This window comes from Mustela erminea, chromosome 1 (genome assembly GCF_009829155.1).
Source record: "Mustela erminea isolate mMusErm1 chromosome 1, mMusErm1.Pri, whole genome shotgun sequence".
Taxonomy (NCBI): Eukaryota; Metazoa; Chordata; class Mammalia; order Carnivora; family Mustelidae; genus Mustela; species Mustela erminea.
In genome coordinates this window covers 215,654,712-215,671,355 of record NC_045614.1, presented here as the reverse complement: position 1 = coordinate 215,671,355, position 16,644 = coordinate 215,654,712, and the positions used below count along the sequence as shown (strand labels likewise).

The window sequence follows — 16,644 nt, the reverse complement described above, 5'->3', positions numbered from 1 at the left end:
AAGTTAGAGATGTATGTTATAAAATGGAAAGCAATCACTATAGCAAAACAGAGAATTATGAATAATAAACTTCATAATAAAGGAGAAGAAATGAAATAATTAAAAAGAATCCTCAATTCTAAACAAAGAATAAAACATAAGAAAAATGAACAAAGAATATATGGTAAAAATAAAAGTTAAAAATACAAGATGATTGGGATGCCTAGGTGGCTCAGTTGGTTGGACAACTGCCTTTGGCTCAGGTCATGATCCCGGAGTCCTGGGATTGAGTCCCACATCGGGCTCCCGGCTCCATGGGGAGTCTGCTTCTCCCTCTGACCTTCTCCTCACTCATGCTCTCTCTCACTGTATCTCTCTCAAATAAATAAATAAAATCTTAAAAAAAAAAAAAAAAAACAAGATGATGATTTTAAACCTAACCCTACTGATACACACATTAAATATAAATGCTCCAATTATCTGGTTTAAAAGGCAGAAATTGATCATGCTTAGCGAAATAAGTCAAGCAGAGAAAGACAACTATCATATGATCTCCCTGATATGAGGAAGTGGTGATGCAACATGGGGGCTTAAGTGGGTAGGAGAAGAATAAATGAAACAAGATGGGATTGGGAGGGAGACAAACCATAAGTGACTTTTAATCTCACAAAACAAACTGAGGGTTGCTGGGGGGAGGGGGTTTGGGAGAAGGGGGTGGGATTATGGACATTGGGGAGGGTATGTGCTTTGGTGAGTGCTGTGAAGTGTGTAAACCTGGTGATTCACAGACCTGTACCCCTGGGGATAGAGTATTATGCCTCCATCAGAAAGGATGAATACCCAACTTTTGTAGCAACATGGACGGGACTGGAAGAGATTATGCTGAGTGAAATAAGTCAAGCAGAGAGAGTCAATTATCATATGGTTTCACTTATTTGTGGAGCATAACAAATAGCATGGAGGACATGGGGACTTAGAGTGGAGAAGGGAGTTGGGGGAAATTGGAAGGGGAGGTGAACCATGAGAGACTATGGACTCTGAAAAACAATCTGAGGGTTTTGAAGGGACGGGGGGTGGGAGGTTGGGGTACCAGGTGGTGGGTATTATAGAGGGCACGGATTGCATGGAGCACGGGGTGTGGTGCAAAAATAATGAATACTGTTATGCTGGAAAAAAAAAATAAAGTAACTGCTATAGGACCAAAAAAAAAAAAAAAGGCAGAAATTGCTAGATTAGTTTCAAATACTGCTTAAAAATGTACTTTAAATATAAATATACAGGTTTGTTAAAGGTAACACGATGGGAAAATATGTACTATGCTTATCAAATCAAATATGTTTAATGAAAAACATCAAAAAATTGGAGTAAGTACATTAATATTAATACATTAATATTTCAAGTATATTTCAGAGAAAATAATAATACCAGGGCTAAGATTCATTACATAATACAAAGGAGTCATTGAATTCAGAAGATATGGCTATTCAAAATATTTATTCTCCCTACAACAGCACTTCAAAATACATGAAATAAAAGCTGATAGAAATTTGAAGAGAAACAGACAAATGAAAATTTATCAATGGAGATTTCAATACTCCTTTTTTATTAATTAGCAGTAGGTAGAAGCAGCAAGGATAAAGAATATTTGAACAACACTATTAAATAGTTGACCATATTAACATTTAAATAAAGAACAAAGAATCCAACAATAGCACAATACACATTATTTTCAGGAGAAAATAGAAATTTACCAATATAAACCACATTATGGGGAATGAAGAAAGTCTTATATGAATTTTTAAAAACTAAAATTATATAAAATATGTCCTTTCGCTGCAATGGAGTTAAGATAATAATCACTAACTCCAGGAAATCCCCAAATAGTGAGATATTAAATAGTCTGTGCAAAAGATAAATAGAAGGAAAACTAGAAGATATTTTATTTTATTTTTTTAAAGATTCTATTTATTTATTTGACAGAGAGAGATCACAAACAGAGAGAGAGAGGCAGGCAGAGAGAGGGAAGGAAGCAGGCTCCCCTCTGAGTAGAGAGACCAATGTGGGGCTCAATCCCAGGACCCTGAGATCATGACCTGAGCCGAAGGCAGCAGCTTAACCCACTGAGCCACCCAGGCACCCCTAGAAGATATTTTAAATGGAATGAAGATGAAAACACAATATCAAAGTAAGAATTTTGGAGAGGCCATTGAAACAGTGCTTGGGGGAATATTTCTAGTCTAAAAAACCCTGAATAGAAATAAAAAATGATCTCAAATACTGAACTCAGCTTCCATCTTAAAACTAGAAAAGAAGAACAAATTAAAACCAATATAGGTAGAAAGGAAGGAATAATAATCAGAGTAAAAATCAATAGATTATAAAACATAGGAAATCAGTGAAGCCAAAAAGTTAGTTCTTTGGAAAAAAAAATAATAAATTTGAGAAACTTCTGGCCAGATTGAAGAAGAAGATAGGAAAGAAGATAGATTACCAAGTCAAGAAAGAGGAAAGTGATATCAGTATATATTTTATAGATATCAAAATTATAATAAACTATTAAGGACAAGTGTATGTCAATAAGTTCAACAACTTAGATGAAATAAGAAACTCCTTGAAAGACATAAAATACAAATTTTTTTTCAAGAAGAAAAAAGATGAATTGAAGAGACCTGTATCTTTTAAAGAATTTGAATTTGTAGCAAAAAAAAATTTTTCTACAATGAAATTCCAGGCTCAAATGGATTTAGTATTGAATTCTAGCAAACACAAGGAAGAAATTATAAAAATTCTACACAAACTCCCCAGAAAGCTAACAAGGAGAAAATACTTCCCGAATTATTTTATGAGATCAGCACTACCTTGCTACTAAAATAAGATAAAGACACTACAAGAGAAAAATAAAAGCACAAATATATCTAGTGAGTATATATGTAAAAATTCTAAACAATGTTTTAGCAAACTGAGTTCAACAACAAAGAAAAAGGATAATACATCATGATTATGTTGGCCTTATCTCCAAAAGTAAGAGTACTCTCATATTTGAAAATTAATCCAGATAGTTTATCATATTAACATATTAAAAATAAAAGCCATGTGATCATTTCAATTGATGCAGAAAGCATTTACAAAATACATCATTCACTTATGATAAAATTCTCAGAAAACAAGGAATAGAAGTTAGTTTCCTTATGGTAATATAAAGCACCTATAGAAATCTTCATATGGCTAACATCTTAGTGGTAAAAAATTGCTTTTCCTCTAAAGATGAAGGACACAAGGATGTGGGCTGTGTGCTTTCACCACTTCTTTTCAACATTGAACTGGAAATGGTAGCCAGTGCAATAAGGCAAGAACAATAAATAAAAGACATTGTGATTGCAAAGACACATGTTCATCTGTTTTTATTTGTAGATGACAATTATATATGTAGAGAATCTGATGGAATCTACAAAAAAAAAGCTACTGGAAGTAATACATGAGTTTATCAAAACAGTAGTACGTAAAATGAACACACACACAAATTGGTAGATAATTTAAAAATACTATTTAAAATAGCATCAAAAAATAAGAAATACTTATGGATCTATCTGATCCCAAATGTGAAAGATCTGTACACTGGAAATTATAAAGCACTGCCGAATGAAAATAAAGAAGATGAAAGTAAAAGGAGAAAATTATTTTTCATGACTTGGAGGATTCAGTGTTATTAAGATGTCAGTTCTCTCTCAAATGGTCTATAGATTCAATACAATCCAAATGGAAGAGACCCCAAATCGCTAAGGAAATGTTTAAAAACAAAAATAAAATGGGGGGCATCACGTTACCTGATTTCAAGCTTTACTACAAAGCTGTGATCACCAAGACAGCATGGTACTGGCATAAAAACAGACACATAGACCAGTGGAACAGAGTAGAGAGCTCAGATATGGACCCTCAACTCTATGGTCAAATAATCTTTGACAAAACAGGAAAAAATATACAGTGGAAAAAAGACAGTCTCTTCAATAAATGGTGCTGGGAAAACTGGGCAGCTATATGTAGAAGAATGAAACTCAACCATTTTCTTACATCGTACACAAAGATAAACTTAAGATGGATAAAAGTCCTCAATGTGAGACAGGAATCCATCAGAATCCTAGAGGAACATATAGGCAGTAATCTCTTCGATATCAGCCACAGCAACTTCTTTCAAGATATGTCTCCAAAGGCAAAGGAAACAAAAGTGAAAATGAACTTTTGGGACTTCATCAAAATCAAAAGCTTCTGCACAGCAAAGGAAACAGTCAAGAAACAAAGAGGCAACCCACGGAATGGGAGAAGATATTTGCAAATGACAGTATAGACAAAAGGTTGATATCCAGGATCTATAAAGAACTCCTCAGGGGCGCCTGGGTGGCTCAGTGGGTTAAAGCCTCTGCCTTCAGCTCAGGTCATGATCTCAGGGTCCTGGGATCGAGTCCCGCATTGGGCTCTCTGCTCAGCAGGGAGCCTGCTTCCTCCTCTCTCTGACTGCCTCTCTGCCTGCCTCTCTGCCTACTTGTGATCTCCCCCTGTCAAATAGATAAATAAAATATTAAAAAAAAAAAAAGAACTCCTCAAACTCAACACACACAAAACAGACAAGCGTATCAAAAAATGGGCAGAAGATATGAACAGACACTTCTCCAATGAAGACATACAAATGGCTATCAGACACACGAAAAAATGTTCATCATCACTAGCCATCAGGGAGATTCAAATTAAAACCACATTGAGATACCACCTTACACCAGTTAGAATGGCCAAAATTAGCAAGACAGGAAACAACATGTGTTGGAGGGGATGTGGAGAAAGGGGGACCCTCTTACACTGTTGGTGGGAATGAAAGTTGGTGCAGCCACTTTGGAGAACAGTGTGGCAATTCCTCAAGAAATTAAAAATAGAGCTTCCCTATGACCCTGCCATTGCACTCCTGGGTATTTACCCCAAAGATACAGATGTAGTGAAAAGAAGGGCCATCTGTACTCCAATGTTTATAGCAGCAATGGCCACGGTCGCCCAACTGTGGAAAGAACCAAGATGCCCTTCAACAGACGAATGGATAAGGAAGATGTGGTCCATATACACTATGGAGTATTATGCCTCCATCAGAAAGGCACTATTATACTGAGTGAAATAAGTCAAGCAGAGAGTCAATTATCATATGGTTTCACTTATTTGTGGAGCATAACAAAAAGTATGGAGGACATGGGGAGTTAGAGAGAAGGGGGTTGGGGTAAATTGGAAGGGGAGGTGAATCATGAGAGACTATGGACTCTGAAAAATAATCTGAGGCGTTTGAAGTGGCGGGGGGGTGGGAGGTCGGGGTACCAGGTGGTGGATATTATAGAGGGCATGGATTGCATGGAGCACTGGGTGTGGTGAAAAAATAATGATACTGTTATGCTGAAAATAAATAAATGAAAAAGAAAAAAAAAGGACGAATACCCAACTTTTGTAGCAACATGGACGGGACTGGAAGAGATTATGCTGAGTGAAATAAGTCAAGCAGAAAGAGTCAATTATCATATGGTTTCACTTATTTGTGGAGCATAACAAATAGCATGGAGGACATGGGGAGATAGAGAGGAGAAGGGAGTTGGGGGAAATTGGAAGGGGAGGTGAACCATGAGAGACTATGGATTCTGAAAAACAATCTGAGGGTTTTGAAGGAGCGGGGGTTGGGAGGTCGGGGTACCAGGTGGTGGGTATTAGGGAGGGCACGGATTGCATGGAGCACTGGGTGTGGTACAAAAACAATAAATACTGTTATGCTGAAAATAAATTTTAAAAATTAAAAAATAAAGAAAACCTCAGCAGACTTTTTTTTTTCAAATAGAAACTGATGAATTTATTCTAAAATTTATATGGAAATACAAAGTACCTAGACCAGCCAAAAGAGCCCTGAAAAATGGATGGTAATTTAATAAAACTAACACTGCTTGACTTTTAATACTTATTTAAACATAAGTAACATGAAACAGAGTCTAGAAATTGACCCCCACACATATGGACAAAGGTGCAAAACAGTTCAATGAAAGGATAGTTGTTTCAACAAATGATGCTGGAAGCATTCTATGTCCATTTTCAAAAAATTGAAAAAATAAAGTGAGCTTCAATCCATACTTTGTATCATATACAAAACGTAACATGGATCATAAATACAAGCATAAACCTATTGACTTTTGGAAAGAAATGATAGAAAAAAAATATTTGCAATCTTGGATTATATAAAGATTTCTTAGGTATGATACCCAAAGAACAATCCATAAAAGAACAAATTGCTATATTGGATTTTATCAAAATTTAGAACTTTTGCTCCTCTAAAATAATTGCTACTAGCATAAAAAGGCAGGTTGCATCCTGGCAGAAAATATACCTGTTATATATATACCTTTTAAAGGGCTTTTATCCAGAAATATAATGAAATCTAAAAACTCAATCATAAGAAAATAATCTATTTAAAATTGAGTTAAAAGTTCTCCCAAACCCCCTCCCCCCAGCAACCCTCAGTTTGTAGAGGCCACGGATTGCATGGAGCACGGGGTGTGGTGCAAAAATAATGAATACTGTTATGCTGGAAATAAAAAAAAAAAATTGAGTTAAAAGTTTTAAAGATTTTTATTTATTTATTTATTTATTTATTTATTTATTTATTTGACAGATCACAAGTAGTCAGAGAGGCAGGCAGAGAGAGAAAGGAGAAAGCAGGCTCCCCGCTGAGCAGAGAGCCCAATGTGGGGCTCAATTCCAGGACTCTGGGATCATGACCTGAGCCGAAGGCAGAGGCTTAACCCACTGAGCCACCCAGGTGTCCCTTGAGTTAAAAGTTTTAGAGAGACACTGCAACAGAGGTGATATACAATGGCTAGGAAGCACATGAAATGATGTTTAACATCATCAACCTTTGAGGAAATGCAGATTAAAACCACAGTGAGATAGATATCTCTACAAATCTAAAAGTAAGAACAATGGCCAGACCAAGTGTAAGTGAGGAGACACATCAGCTGCGACTCTCATGCACTTCTGGTGATAATGTACAATAGTATAGCCCCTTTGGAAAATAGTTTGGCAATCTCCTTAAAACATGAATAAATATCTGCCATATATCCCAGCCATTCTATTCTTAGGTATGTAACCAAAGCATATGTCCATACAAAGACTTTTAAATGGATGTTCATAGCAGCTGTTTTTGTAATAGCTAAAAATGAGTCAAAGCCCATCAACAGACAGCTGAGTAAACAAATTGTGGTTTACCCATAAAATTGGATGAAAAAGAATGGACTACAGTGTCCCCCTTCTTATCCACTGGCGATGTGTTCTGACGTACACAGTGGATGCCTGAAACCATGAATAGTAATAAAGTCTACATGTACTGTGTGTTTTCCTATACATACATTCCTATGGTAAAGTTTTATTTATAAATTAGGCACAGTAAGACATCAACAAACAACAATCATAAAATTAAAATAATGTGTTGTAATAAAAGTTATATGAACGGTGTCTCTCTCCCCAAATATCTTTATACCAAATATCAAATACCTGTAGCTTATTGCCTTCTTCTTGTGGTGATGTGAGATGATAAAATGCCTCCATGATGAGACAAAGTGAGATGAAAGATATGTGCAGTGTGATGTGGAATGGGGATAGTATTGACCTTCTGATAGTATGGTCAGAAGGAGGAGCCTGTGCTGCCAGACTGTGGCTGACTATGGGTAACTGAAACCACAAAAAGGAAAACCACAGATAAGAAGGGAATACCGTATTGGTAAACACAGTAGCAGGGAGGAATCTCAAAATAGCCATACTGAGTGAAATACGTCACATAAAAATGTATGCCCATTTATGTAAGACTCTGAAATGTGTAAATTAATCTAGAGTTATGGAAAGCATGTTAGTTGTTGCCTGTGAAAGGGGGTGCAAAGGACGGGTCACAGAGGACAAGTTAACTTTTCAGCTGATGGGTCTGTTCATTATCTTGATTGTGGTGGTGACCTCATGGGGGTCTACATATGTGAAAACCACCAGTAAATGTGTTATTTTAGTATATATCAATTGTATCTTGATAAAGTTGTCTTGAGAGAAAGCAAGTAATAAGATTGGGCTGACCTAGTCACTCAAGGGTTGTCTTGATGTTCATAGAGTACAGTAGCTGCACGTCTCGCTGCCACTCTGAGCAGCCCACGGCAAGCCCCTTAGCCGTCTCTTGCAGCCACATCACACAAGAGTCTGGAACCTCTGCTCCAAGTGGATGGTACTGAGGGAGAGCAACTAACCGGGTTGTTCCATCCGTTTCTTTGCTTTCTGATTTTGAAACGGAAATCTTGAAAGATCACCCATTTTTCCTCAGGATGCCTGGGAACTGTGGGTCGAGGATCCTCCCTCCTCCCACGCAGACCAGGAAAGCAGAGGAAACCTGTCTGTGGGAAAGGAGCATGTGAAGCCAGGATCAAAGAGAGAGAGGCTGCGGAGCCCTTCCCAGGGCTCTGGCTGCAGGTTCCAAAGCAACCGTGGCTTCAAAGAGGTCTCATCTTTCAGCTTCTGGTAGCTTGGATCAGCTCCTCTCGCCGGCAATCATAGAGACTCAGTGACTAAAGTGGTTATGTGCTGGACATTGTGCCAAGTACTTTAAGGCTTTCTGTATTTTAATCGGCACGTCTTGCGAGGTTGATCTTACTTCCATTTTCAGACAAGGGAGAGGGGATTTCTGTGAACCTGTTGTTGCCTGTGCATAGGAGTTGTGGTTGGAAGCCAGTGTAGCTAAAAAGTGCTGGTTCAGTACCTCATAATCTCTGGAATATTCCCTGCTTGTGTCACCACTGCTCTTCTCTCTCTTTCCTCTCCACCTATAAGTCCTCTGGTCCTTCAGTGCCAGCTCAAGTGCCCCCTTCCGTACCAGCTACTCAGGCTCGCCAGTTCCACCCCACTTTCTCACTTGTGCCTGTCCGTCTTTCATTCTTTTCTTCTACTTGTTCTGCCACCTGAATTTTCTTTCTTCAGATGATCATTCCATAAGTGTTATGATCTCCATAGTCCCTGAGGCAGTGCTTGACATGAGGGTGTGTTCAAGATGTAATTGATTATTTGAGGCACACCTCAATTTATTAAGTTATCAGCTACAAAATGTAATAGAACAAAACCAGATTTATATAAAACTAATGTGCCTCTAGGTCACAATGTGCCTCGGATGACCATTTCCTAAACAGGAAAGACCAGCCTTAAGACCTCTGGTGTTCCAAAGAAAGCCAACCCATGAGCATTTGCTGATGCTTTCTCACATTGGACATAGGAATCAGAGGGGTAGGCAGAATCTGAGGCTAGCCCATCAGGAGAAGAGGGCCACCCAGACATACCTCCCCTGCAGGGCCCATTCTTCAAACTCTCCTTTGACTTACTTCCACCCCATCATCCCCCATTGTCCGATTGCTACATGGGACTGATGTCTGGGGATGGGAGCAGTCCACAGGGCCCAGTGCTGAGAAGGTCCCGGAGTTCTGGCTCAATGCTCTTCTGTTGCCATCTTGAAACATGAATGCTTTTCTCTTTCCACTTGCATTTCATAACTGAAGATAATGGGACAATGGAACGTGCTCTGGGAGCTCAGTGCCTCAGCTCTTGCAGGGTCCTGCCTCATGCCACCTCCCCCAGATAGGTTCTCAGTGACCCCTTCTCCAGTCTCTGGGTGCCCAGAGCCCCACTTAGCCTCCACCTCCCTAACCCCACTATGACCACTACTGGCCCTCTAATGCTGAGTGCTCTGGCCCTGCCTGGCCTCTCCTCTCTGCCCCTGTCTAGAAATGACTGGCAGCCTCCATTCTGGCCAGGGCAGGAGTGTGGGTAGGAGTGGGTGCACATGGTCTGAAGTGGGGTATGGTGGAAGCCACCCCTTCCCCAAACTAGCATGGAGGCTTTAAACCCTTAGAGGTCACCTGACCACCATGGGAGGGGGAATAGGGAAGGGAGATTGCTTTCCCCCACCCCAACTATGGCATGGTTCATCATCCTGATGGTGGCAGGAGGGAGCCCTGCGGCTGGTGGGCTGTGTGTGCCTGAGGAGTGGGGTCTAGGGCACCTGTGAGAGCCTGCTGGTTGCTGACAGCTCACACAGAGAGCCCTTAGAGGATGGTTGGTATCCTGGAGCCACTTCACACACACAGAGTGGGGAGTGCCTGGGAATGCGGGGCCCTGAGACCAGCCCTGAGCCAGTGCCAGACTGCTGTAAGGATTAAGTTCCAGCTCCAGGTATGGAGTGAGAGGAGCTCAAAGTGTAACTCACATTCACAGCTCTCCTCAGGCTCAGGTAGGGGCTGGAGCTGCCCTGAAATCACACCTTGCCTTAGGTCCTGCCCTGCGCTACATCCCCAGCCTCTCCGTCTCTGGTCTTCTTGGGACCATATCTACAGTCAGCCACTTTCCCCCAGTTCCTCACCTCTGACCTGCTTCGGAAGAGAGCCCATCTTAGGACACAAGGTCCTAAGGTTTAGCTCACCCTTCCCTGTAATACAGATGTCAGTCATGTTTTAGTTTTTGCCTGGATCTTATGTCTGTAACTCAGTCTCTGTTCTCCTAAGTGGTGGTAGTAAGGACTAGATGTAACAAGTACCTTGGGGAGGCTTGCTGTGATCCTGGGAGACTTGTGTTATGAGAGGTATATTCTGTTAGAGAGCAGTGTTGGCTTCTTAAGTGGTGGGGCCTCAGGGGTCTACCTTATTTTCATCAATAAGGAAGAGATCTATAATGAAAACTCAAGTTGTTTTTTTTTAATAATAGATAGTGTCCCAACAGTTGCACTACTGCGTATTTGCCCCAAAGGTACAGATGCAGTGAAAAGAAGGGCCACATGCAACCCAGTGTTTATAGCAGAATGTCCACAACAGCCAAACTGTGGAAAGAACCGAGATGCCCTTCAACAGACAAATTGATAAAGTTGTGGTCCATATATACAATGGAATATTACTCAGTCATCAAAAGGACGAATACCCAGCTTTTGCATCAACTTGGATGGGACTGGAGGAGATTATACTGAGTAAAATAAGTCAAACAGAGAAAGTCGATTATGATATGGTTTCACTTACTTGTGGAACATAAGGAATAACATGGAGGACATTAGGAGAAGGGGAAAATGAAGGAGGGTGGGAATCAGAGTAGGAGATGAACCATGAGACTATGGACTCCGGAAAACAAATGGAAAGTTGTAGAAGGGAAGGAAGTGGGGATGGGTGAGCCTGGTGGTGGGTATTAAGAAGGGCTGGGATTGAACGGAGCACTGGGTGTTGTACACAAACACTGCATCTTGGAACACTACCTCAAAAACTAATGATGTATTGTGTGGGGACTAACATAAAAAAATAAAAAAATATTTTTTTCTACAGTCGGGTTAGAAGTACTTGCAACAGGGAAGCTCTGTGATTTTTATTTATTCACCTTCCAAGCATTTATTCAGCACTTACTATGTGCCAAGCATTGTTAGAAGTTCTACAGTTAATTTTTTTCGAGGTTCCCTGAGTGGTCTCTCTTTGTAGAAGAATCTAGGGAGGGAGTGGAGTGTTTCCTTCCCTGCCCCATTCTTTCTTCACTGGGTGGGATGCAGTGCACCTAGTTGTATCCCGGCTTCAAGAAGATCTGGGCTCCTTGGGGCTGACATGGGGGATAGAGGGAGCAGATGAGACCTATGGGCAGCTGAAGGGGAGAAGGTGCCCCATGGTATGTGTGAGAGGCCTGGACTGAGGAGTTCTGGGCGGGCAGGACTTTGGGTGCAAAAGGACAAGTCCCCACTGGGCCCCTCTCTCTGGCTCCGGTGACCAGCACTTAGGCCCTCTGGGAAAGTGCTTCCTCTGTAACTGGATGGGCGTCGACTCTTGCCCTGGTCTTCTTTGGCTTTAATTTCCATGAAATTCGTGTGAAGCCACCTGAGCCATTCGTGTGAGGCAGAGTGCCCTGGAAGTTTGGGGAGATGAAGTGATCTTATAGTTCCCAACCAGCATTACACAAACACAGAGACTTCCACTGGATTCCTGCACCTGCTCCAGTGACCTTCTCCCTGTGCTAATGGACTCTTTGGCCCTTGGCCATGTTGTCCAGCCCCTTCCTCTTCTCTTCTCGACCCCATCCTCTCATCTGTCTTCTCTCCACCACAATCCAATCCTCATTCATGAGGGAGTTTGACTTCTTTACCTCTTTGTCACCTCTTTCCGGCCAAAAGTGTGGACCACCGCTCTTCCCGAAGTGCTACCGACTGAGTTCTATTTTCCTGTGCAAAATCAGCTCCTGCCCCTGTGTTAATGGCGATGTTCCTGAGGCCAGGCTCTTGGGCACCCTGAGCTATCGCCCTGGGGAGATTTTACAAGCAGTGTGGACTCACCATTTGGCACATGGCGTCAGACTGTTAATGGGGAGTGTGGAGGTGGGGGGTCTCAGAAGAGTCCCAGACTTCCGAAAATCTATCTGGTTTGAGACAGGAGTGAAAAAAATTCTCCAAGTGGGGAAAATATTAAATACTGATGTTAAAAGCGGGCTTTGGGGAGCAATACTCTGAATAAGGCTGCACTCTATACTAAGATATTCAGCCTGTCACAAAACCAGCGCCAATCTTAAAAATGCTTCTTCTAGAACATTCACCTCTGTCTATGAAGAGAGTTCCCTTTAGAAACTCATTCTTATTTTCGTTGGTATGCTAATTTCTTTAAAAAGTAATTCCACGGCCAGTTTTCTCAACACATCCTTGTCCAGTAAATGACTAAACCACGAGGAAAGCTGAATGGATGGTGAGAGAAGTTGTCTCTGAGGCTATCATAGAAAACCAGGCTCCTAAAACTCAGACTGCGAGAATCTTCCTGTCTCAACCCCTTCATTTTAAGCTTGAGGAAAATAAAGCTGTGGAGAAGTGAGACTTGCACCCATATTCATCAGCTGGGGTGAGGCATGGTTTGGGTTACAGCCCTGATTTCTTCTTCTCCTGGACACAGAGGTCTTCCTCATGTCGGGTTATGGTGTGGATCCGGTTCTAGCTGCTGGTACACAGAGCCGTATCCCACCTGCTCGTGGCAAGCACCACTTTGAGTGCTGTACCCACACTACCTGACTGAGTCCTTACATTCCCCCAGTGGTAGATTTATCACCAAAATCCCTGTTGTCTAGGTCGCAAGGCCACTCACTCATTGTGTGAGTGTTTGGACTTGGCTATGAACCCAGGCAGGTGGGCTTGCAGGGTAGGCTCTGAAACCCACTGCCTCCCTGCCTCTCACCCAGACAGCCAGCTCATGGATGGCTCCACGGAGAGTTTTCAGGGATACCCCTATTTTGGGAGGTGCTGGGGTAGGCTCACTAAGCAACATCCTTCTGAAGTCATGGGAAGAGGAACAGTTGTTTCCAAGACTGTTTTGCAACTGCCAAAAAAAAAAAAAACACTTATGCAGAGTTACTTTGTCACGTAGTTTTTAAGAAATCTCAGGAGAGGTTGCCTTTCTTGATTTTTTCCAACTCTTTCTTCATAGTCAGAAAATTCTTCCTTTGTCCTTGGGGGACAGGAAGAGCAGTATCCCATGATCACAACTTCTTTATGAAGCTACTTTCTACCTCCATGAGCACCGAGGAGGCAGATAGCTGTTTTTAGATATACTCTTGCCCTTTAGAAAACAGTGTAGTTCATTTGTGAATGGGATGAAAGTCTTTAAGGCATGAACCACAGATTTCTTTGATTTCTTCCCCCCAATGACTATAGGTGGTACAATTCCTCATGTAAGCCACAGCACATGTATCTGAATGAGGTTCTCCCACAATGAACTCCTGCCAGGGTGTCTTACCAAGGGTCTTCTTGCCTTCCAGTTTTACGGGAGCCCTATACAGTCCGTGTGGAGGACCAGAAAACCATGAGAGGCAATGTTGCGGTCTTCAAGTGCATTATCCCCTCCTCAGTGGAGGCGTACGTCACCGTCGTCTCCTGGGAGAAAGACACCGTGTCACTCATCTCAGGTAGGCGAGGTGTGTCCGGGGCACAGGGTGCCGGGCTCACCTTCTTCGAGGCTGTTTCAGGTGTTGAATTGGGTTGCTAGATTTTGTGGCTCGATTGCGATATTCTTCTGTGAATTGACTGATAGATAGAAATAAGTTACTGTACGTATAGCCATCATGCTACTTCTCTGAGGCAATTTTGGCTTATTTCTGCTCCTGAAAATTGGGCAATAAGGTTTTTGCATCTGTGAGAATCTTCGGTGTTAATACTTAGGACTGACAGCCTGAAACCATAGTCTGGAAAACAGAAGCTCTGGTTTTGTCTGCTGTGACCCTTTCAAATGTCTGAAGAGCTATGTGATGTCTCTGAACTCTTTCTTGAAGATTCTACTCAGAATATGTGTATGTATATATATACATATATATACATACATATTTTGTATGTATATATATGTGTGTATATATATGTATGTGTGTGTGTATAATTTATGGGTTTGTTTTCAGAACCTGGAAATGATGCAACTGATATTTTCTTCTAAGATATTATAGTTTAGTCTTATGGTGTTTAAGTAGATTTCTTGCCCCCTTGCTGTCTACCTGGAAAGGGTTCAGTGTTTTTACTTTGCTCATTTTTGGATAGTGAGTGACCTTGGGCTGCTTTTGGAGAACAGTAGTGATAAGCACCCAATGTGCTATAATAGGTTATAAATGACTGCTTTTCTAGACATCTGTGTGGATGTGTGTGCAAGTGTGCACACACACACGTGCTTTCATGCAACTCTTGAATACCACCAAAATTTTGCCCATTCATTGACATGTGAAATTGGAACTAAGTTCTCATGGTGACATAACATTTCTGTTTTTCAGCTTATTGATTCTCTAGACAGTGTAGGTTCCTGTACAGTGACCACTAAAGCAGTCATTAACCCATTTGAAAAAATTGTATCTTTGATCTTTGAAATATATCCAGTAAACTGGCATGTAACAGACATTTTCAGGTTTTCTTAACACCGTCCAGTCAGAGCCCCTTGAACTTTGGTGAATGATAGAGGCCTTGCTATTATATTGGCTAATCGTCATAATTTAAAGTATTGAGAAAATACTGAGCTCAATGACTGAAATGTGATTGCAAATAATCATAATAGACTCACCTGTACACTTGTATTTGTTGTATTTTTTCAAAAATTTTATTTATTTATTTTTAGTTATCTCTAAACCTGGTGTGGAATTTGAACTTATGACTAAGCATCGTGTGCTCTCCTGATGGAGCCAGCTGGACACCCCTACTTGTTGTCTTTGATTAATGGTTTTAAGGACTTGTCTTCCGAGGTCACTTTAGTTTCTTAATAGCAGATGGAGAAATCTGATGACGAGTCCCTCTGGCTGAGCCCAGGGCCAGAAGGGAAGGCCATTCACACGCACGTAGTGAGGGCTTGTGGGTGCACTGAGCGGGAGGATGGGGGGCAGGATTTGCAGTCTCCCACACTCAGCAGCCTGGGCTGATGGAGGCTCGGCCATCATAGAACAGACATCAGACAGCCTCCGGGTTTGCCGTGGAGCAGGAGAGAACAGGGGAGGATTACATTCTGCCTCCATGTGCTTCTACTTGAGGAGACCTATGTCATTCCTGTTAATATTTAATTGGCCAAGGTAGGTCACATAGTACACCTTTGTTCAGTGAGATGTTCCTGGAAGGGGAGAACCACTGGAGATCTGGGTGAGAAAAAGAAGTAGCTACTGAAGGTTTTATATACCTATCGATATGGACATCTATATCCATAGATGCTTTGTATGTTCACAATAGAGGTTATTATGTTTAAGAAATACACTGTGTGCGTTCTTATGTTTCTTAGACTTCTTTAATTACTGGTATCTCCATGCAGGCTTCATCTTGTTGCAATTGATGTGAATAAGACTTTTTCTTCAAACATGAACCTAATTAAATAAAATAAAAGGAATTTTATATCTGGTGAGCAGAGAGGGTACAGATATGCAGACACAGAACTGGCATCTTGCTGTTGGGTTCTGATGATGCCCACATCTCCTCAGTTATGCATGGGAGTTTTACCCTTCGGCAAAAACTTAAAAACAATGTGGGCCAGGGATAAGCACTTGGCTTTCCTTTTTTGCACAAAAGCATCCAGAAAACCAATATAGTGTAGGCTTTGATCTCATTGAGGGATACTTTAATAGGAAGCTTTTGTTGGTTTGTAAGTAGGCATTTAAGCAAGCATGCTCCATGTGGCTCACATGGTGTGTATGTGTGTGCGCATGCATGTGTGTGTGTGTCCACAGAGAGATGGAGAGAGACACAAAGAGACAGAGACAGAGAGACCGAGACACACCCAGAAAGAGTGTGAGTCCAAACTGTTTGACTTCTCAGGGAGTTTAACCTGAGAACAGTGCCCGGGTGAGGTGTTAGGATCTGTGAACAAGAAGTCTTCAAATTATCCTTATAATGCAACTTAGAGTGGCTTACTGTTGAGCCCTGTTTCCAGCCCCCAAGCTCCACCCATCAGGACTGCCAAAAATGCCCAGGGAAGGAGATCATGAAGTCACTGGAGGTGATAAAATTGTTAAGAGACACTGAGGATCTTAATTAATAAGCTGCTTCTGAATGGTTTCGGTGGAGAAAGATTGCATTTCTTGCTGGCGGCCAGGCCCTGAGTGAGGTGGAACACAGGTGACTACACATAG

General features: G+C 41.4%; 1 protein-coding gene across 1 annotated transcript in view; it reads left to right on the top strand.

The window, feature by feature from the left end:
• DSCAM (DS cell adhesion molecule) overlaps nt 1–16,644 on the top strand; it is a 766,451-nt gene that overhangs the window by 139,626 nt on the left and 610,181 nt on the right. The window contains exon 3 of the mRNA XM_032355377.1: nt 13,822–13,968. Coding sequence (XP_032211268.1) covers nt 13,822–13,968 — 147 coding nt within the window. The remainder of the gene's footprint in view (nt 1–13,821; nt 13,969–16,644) is intronic.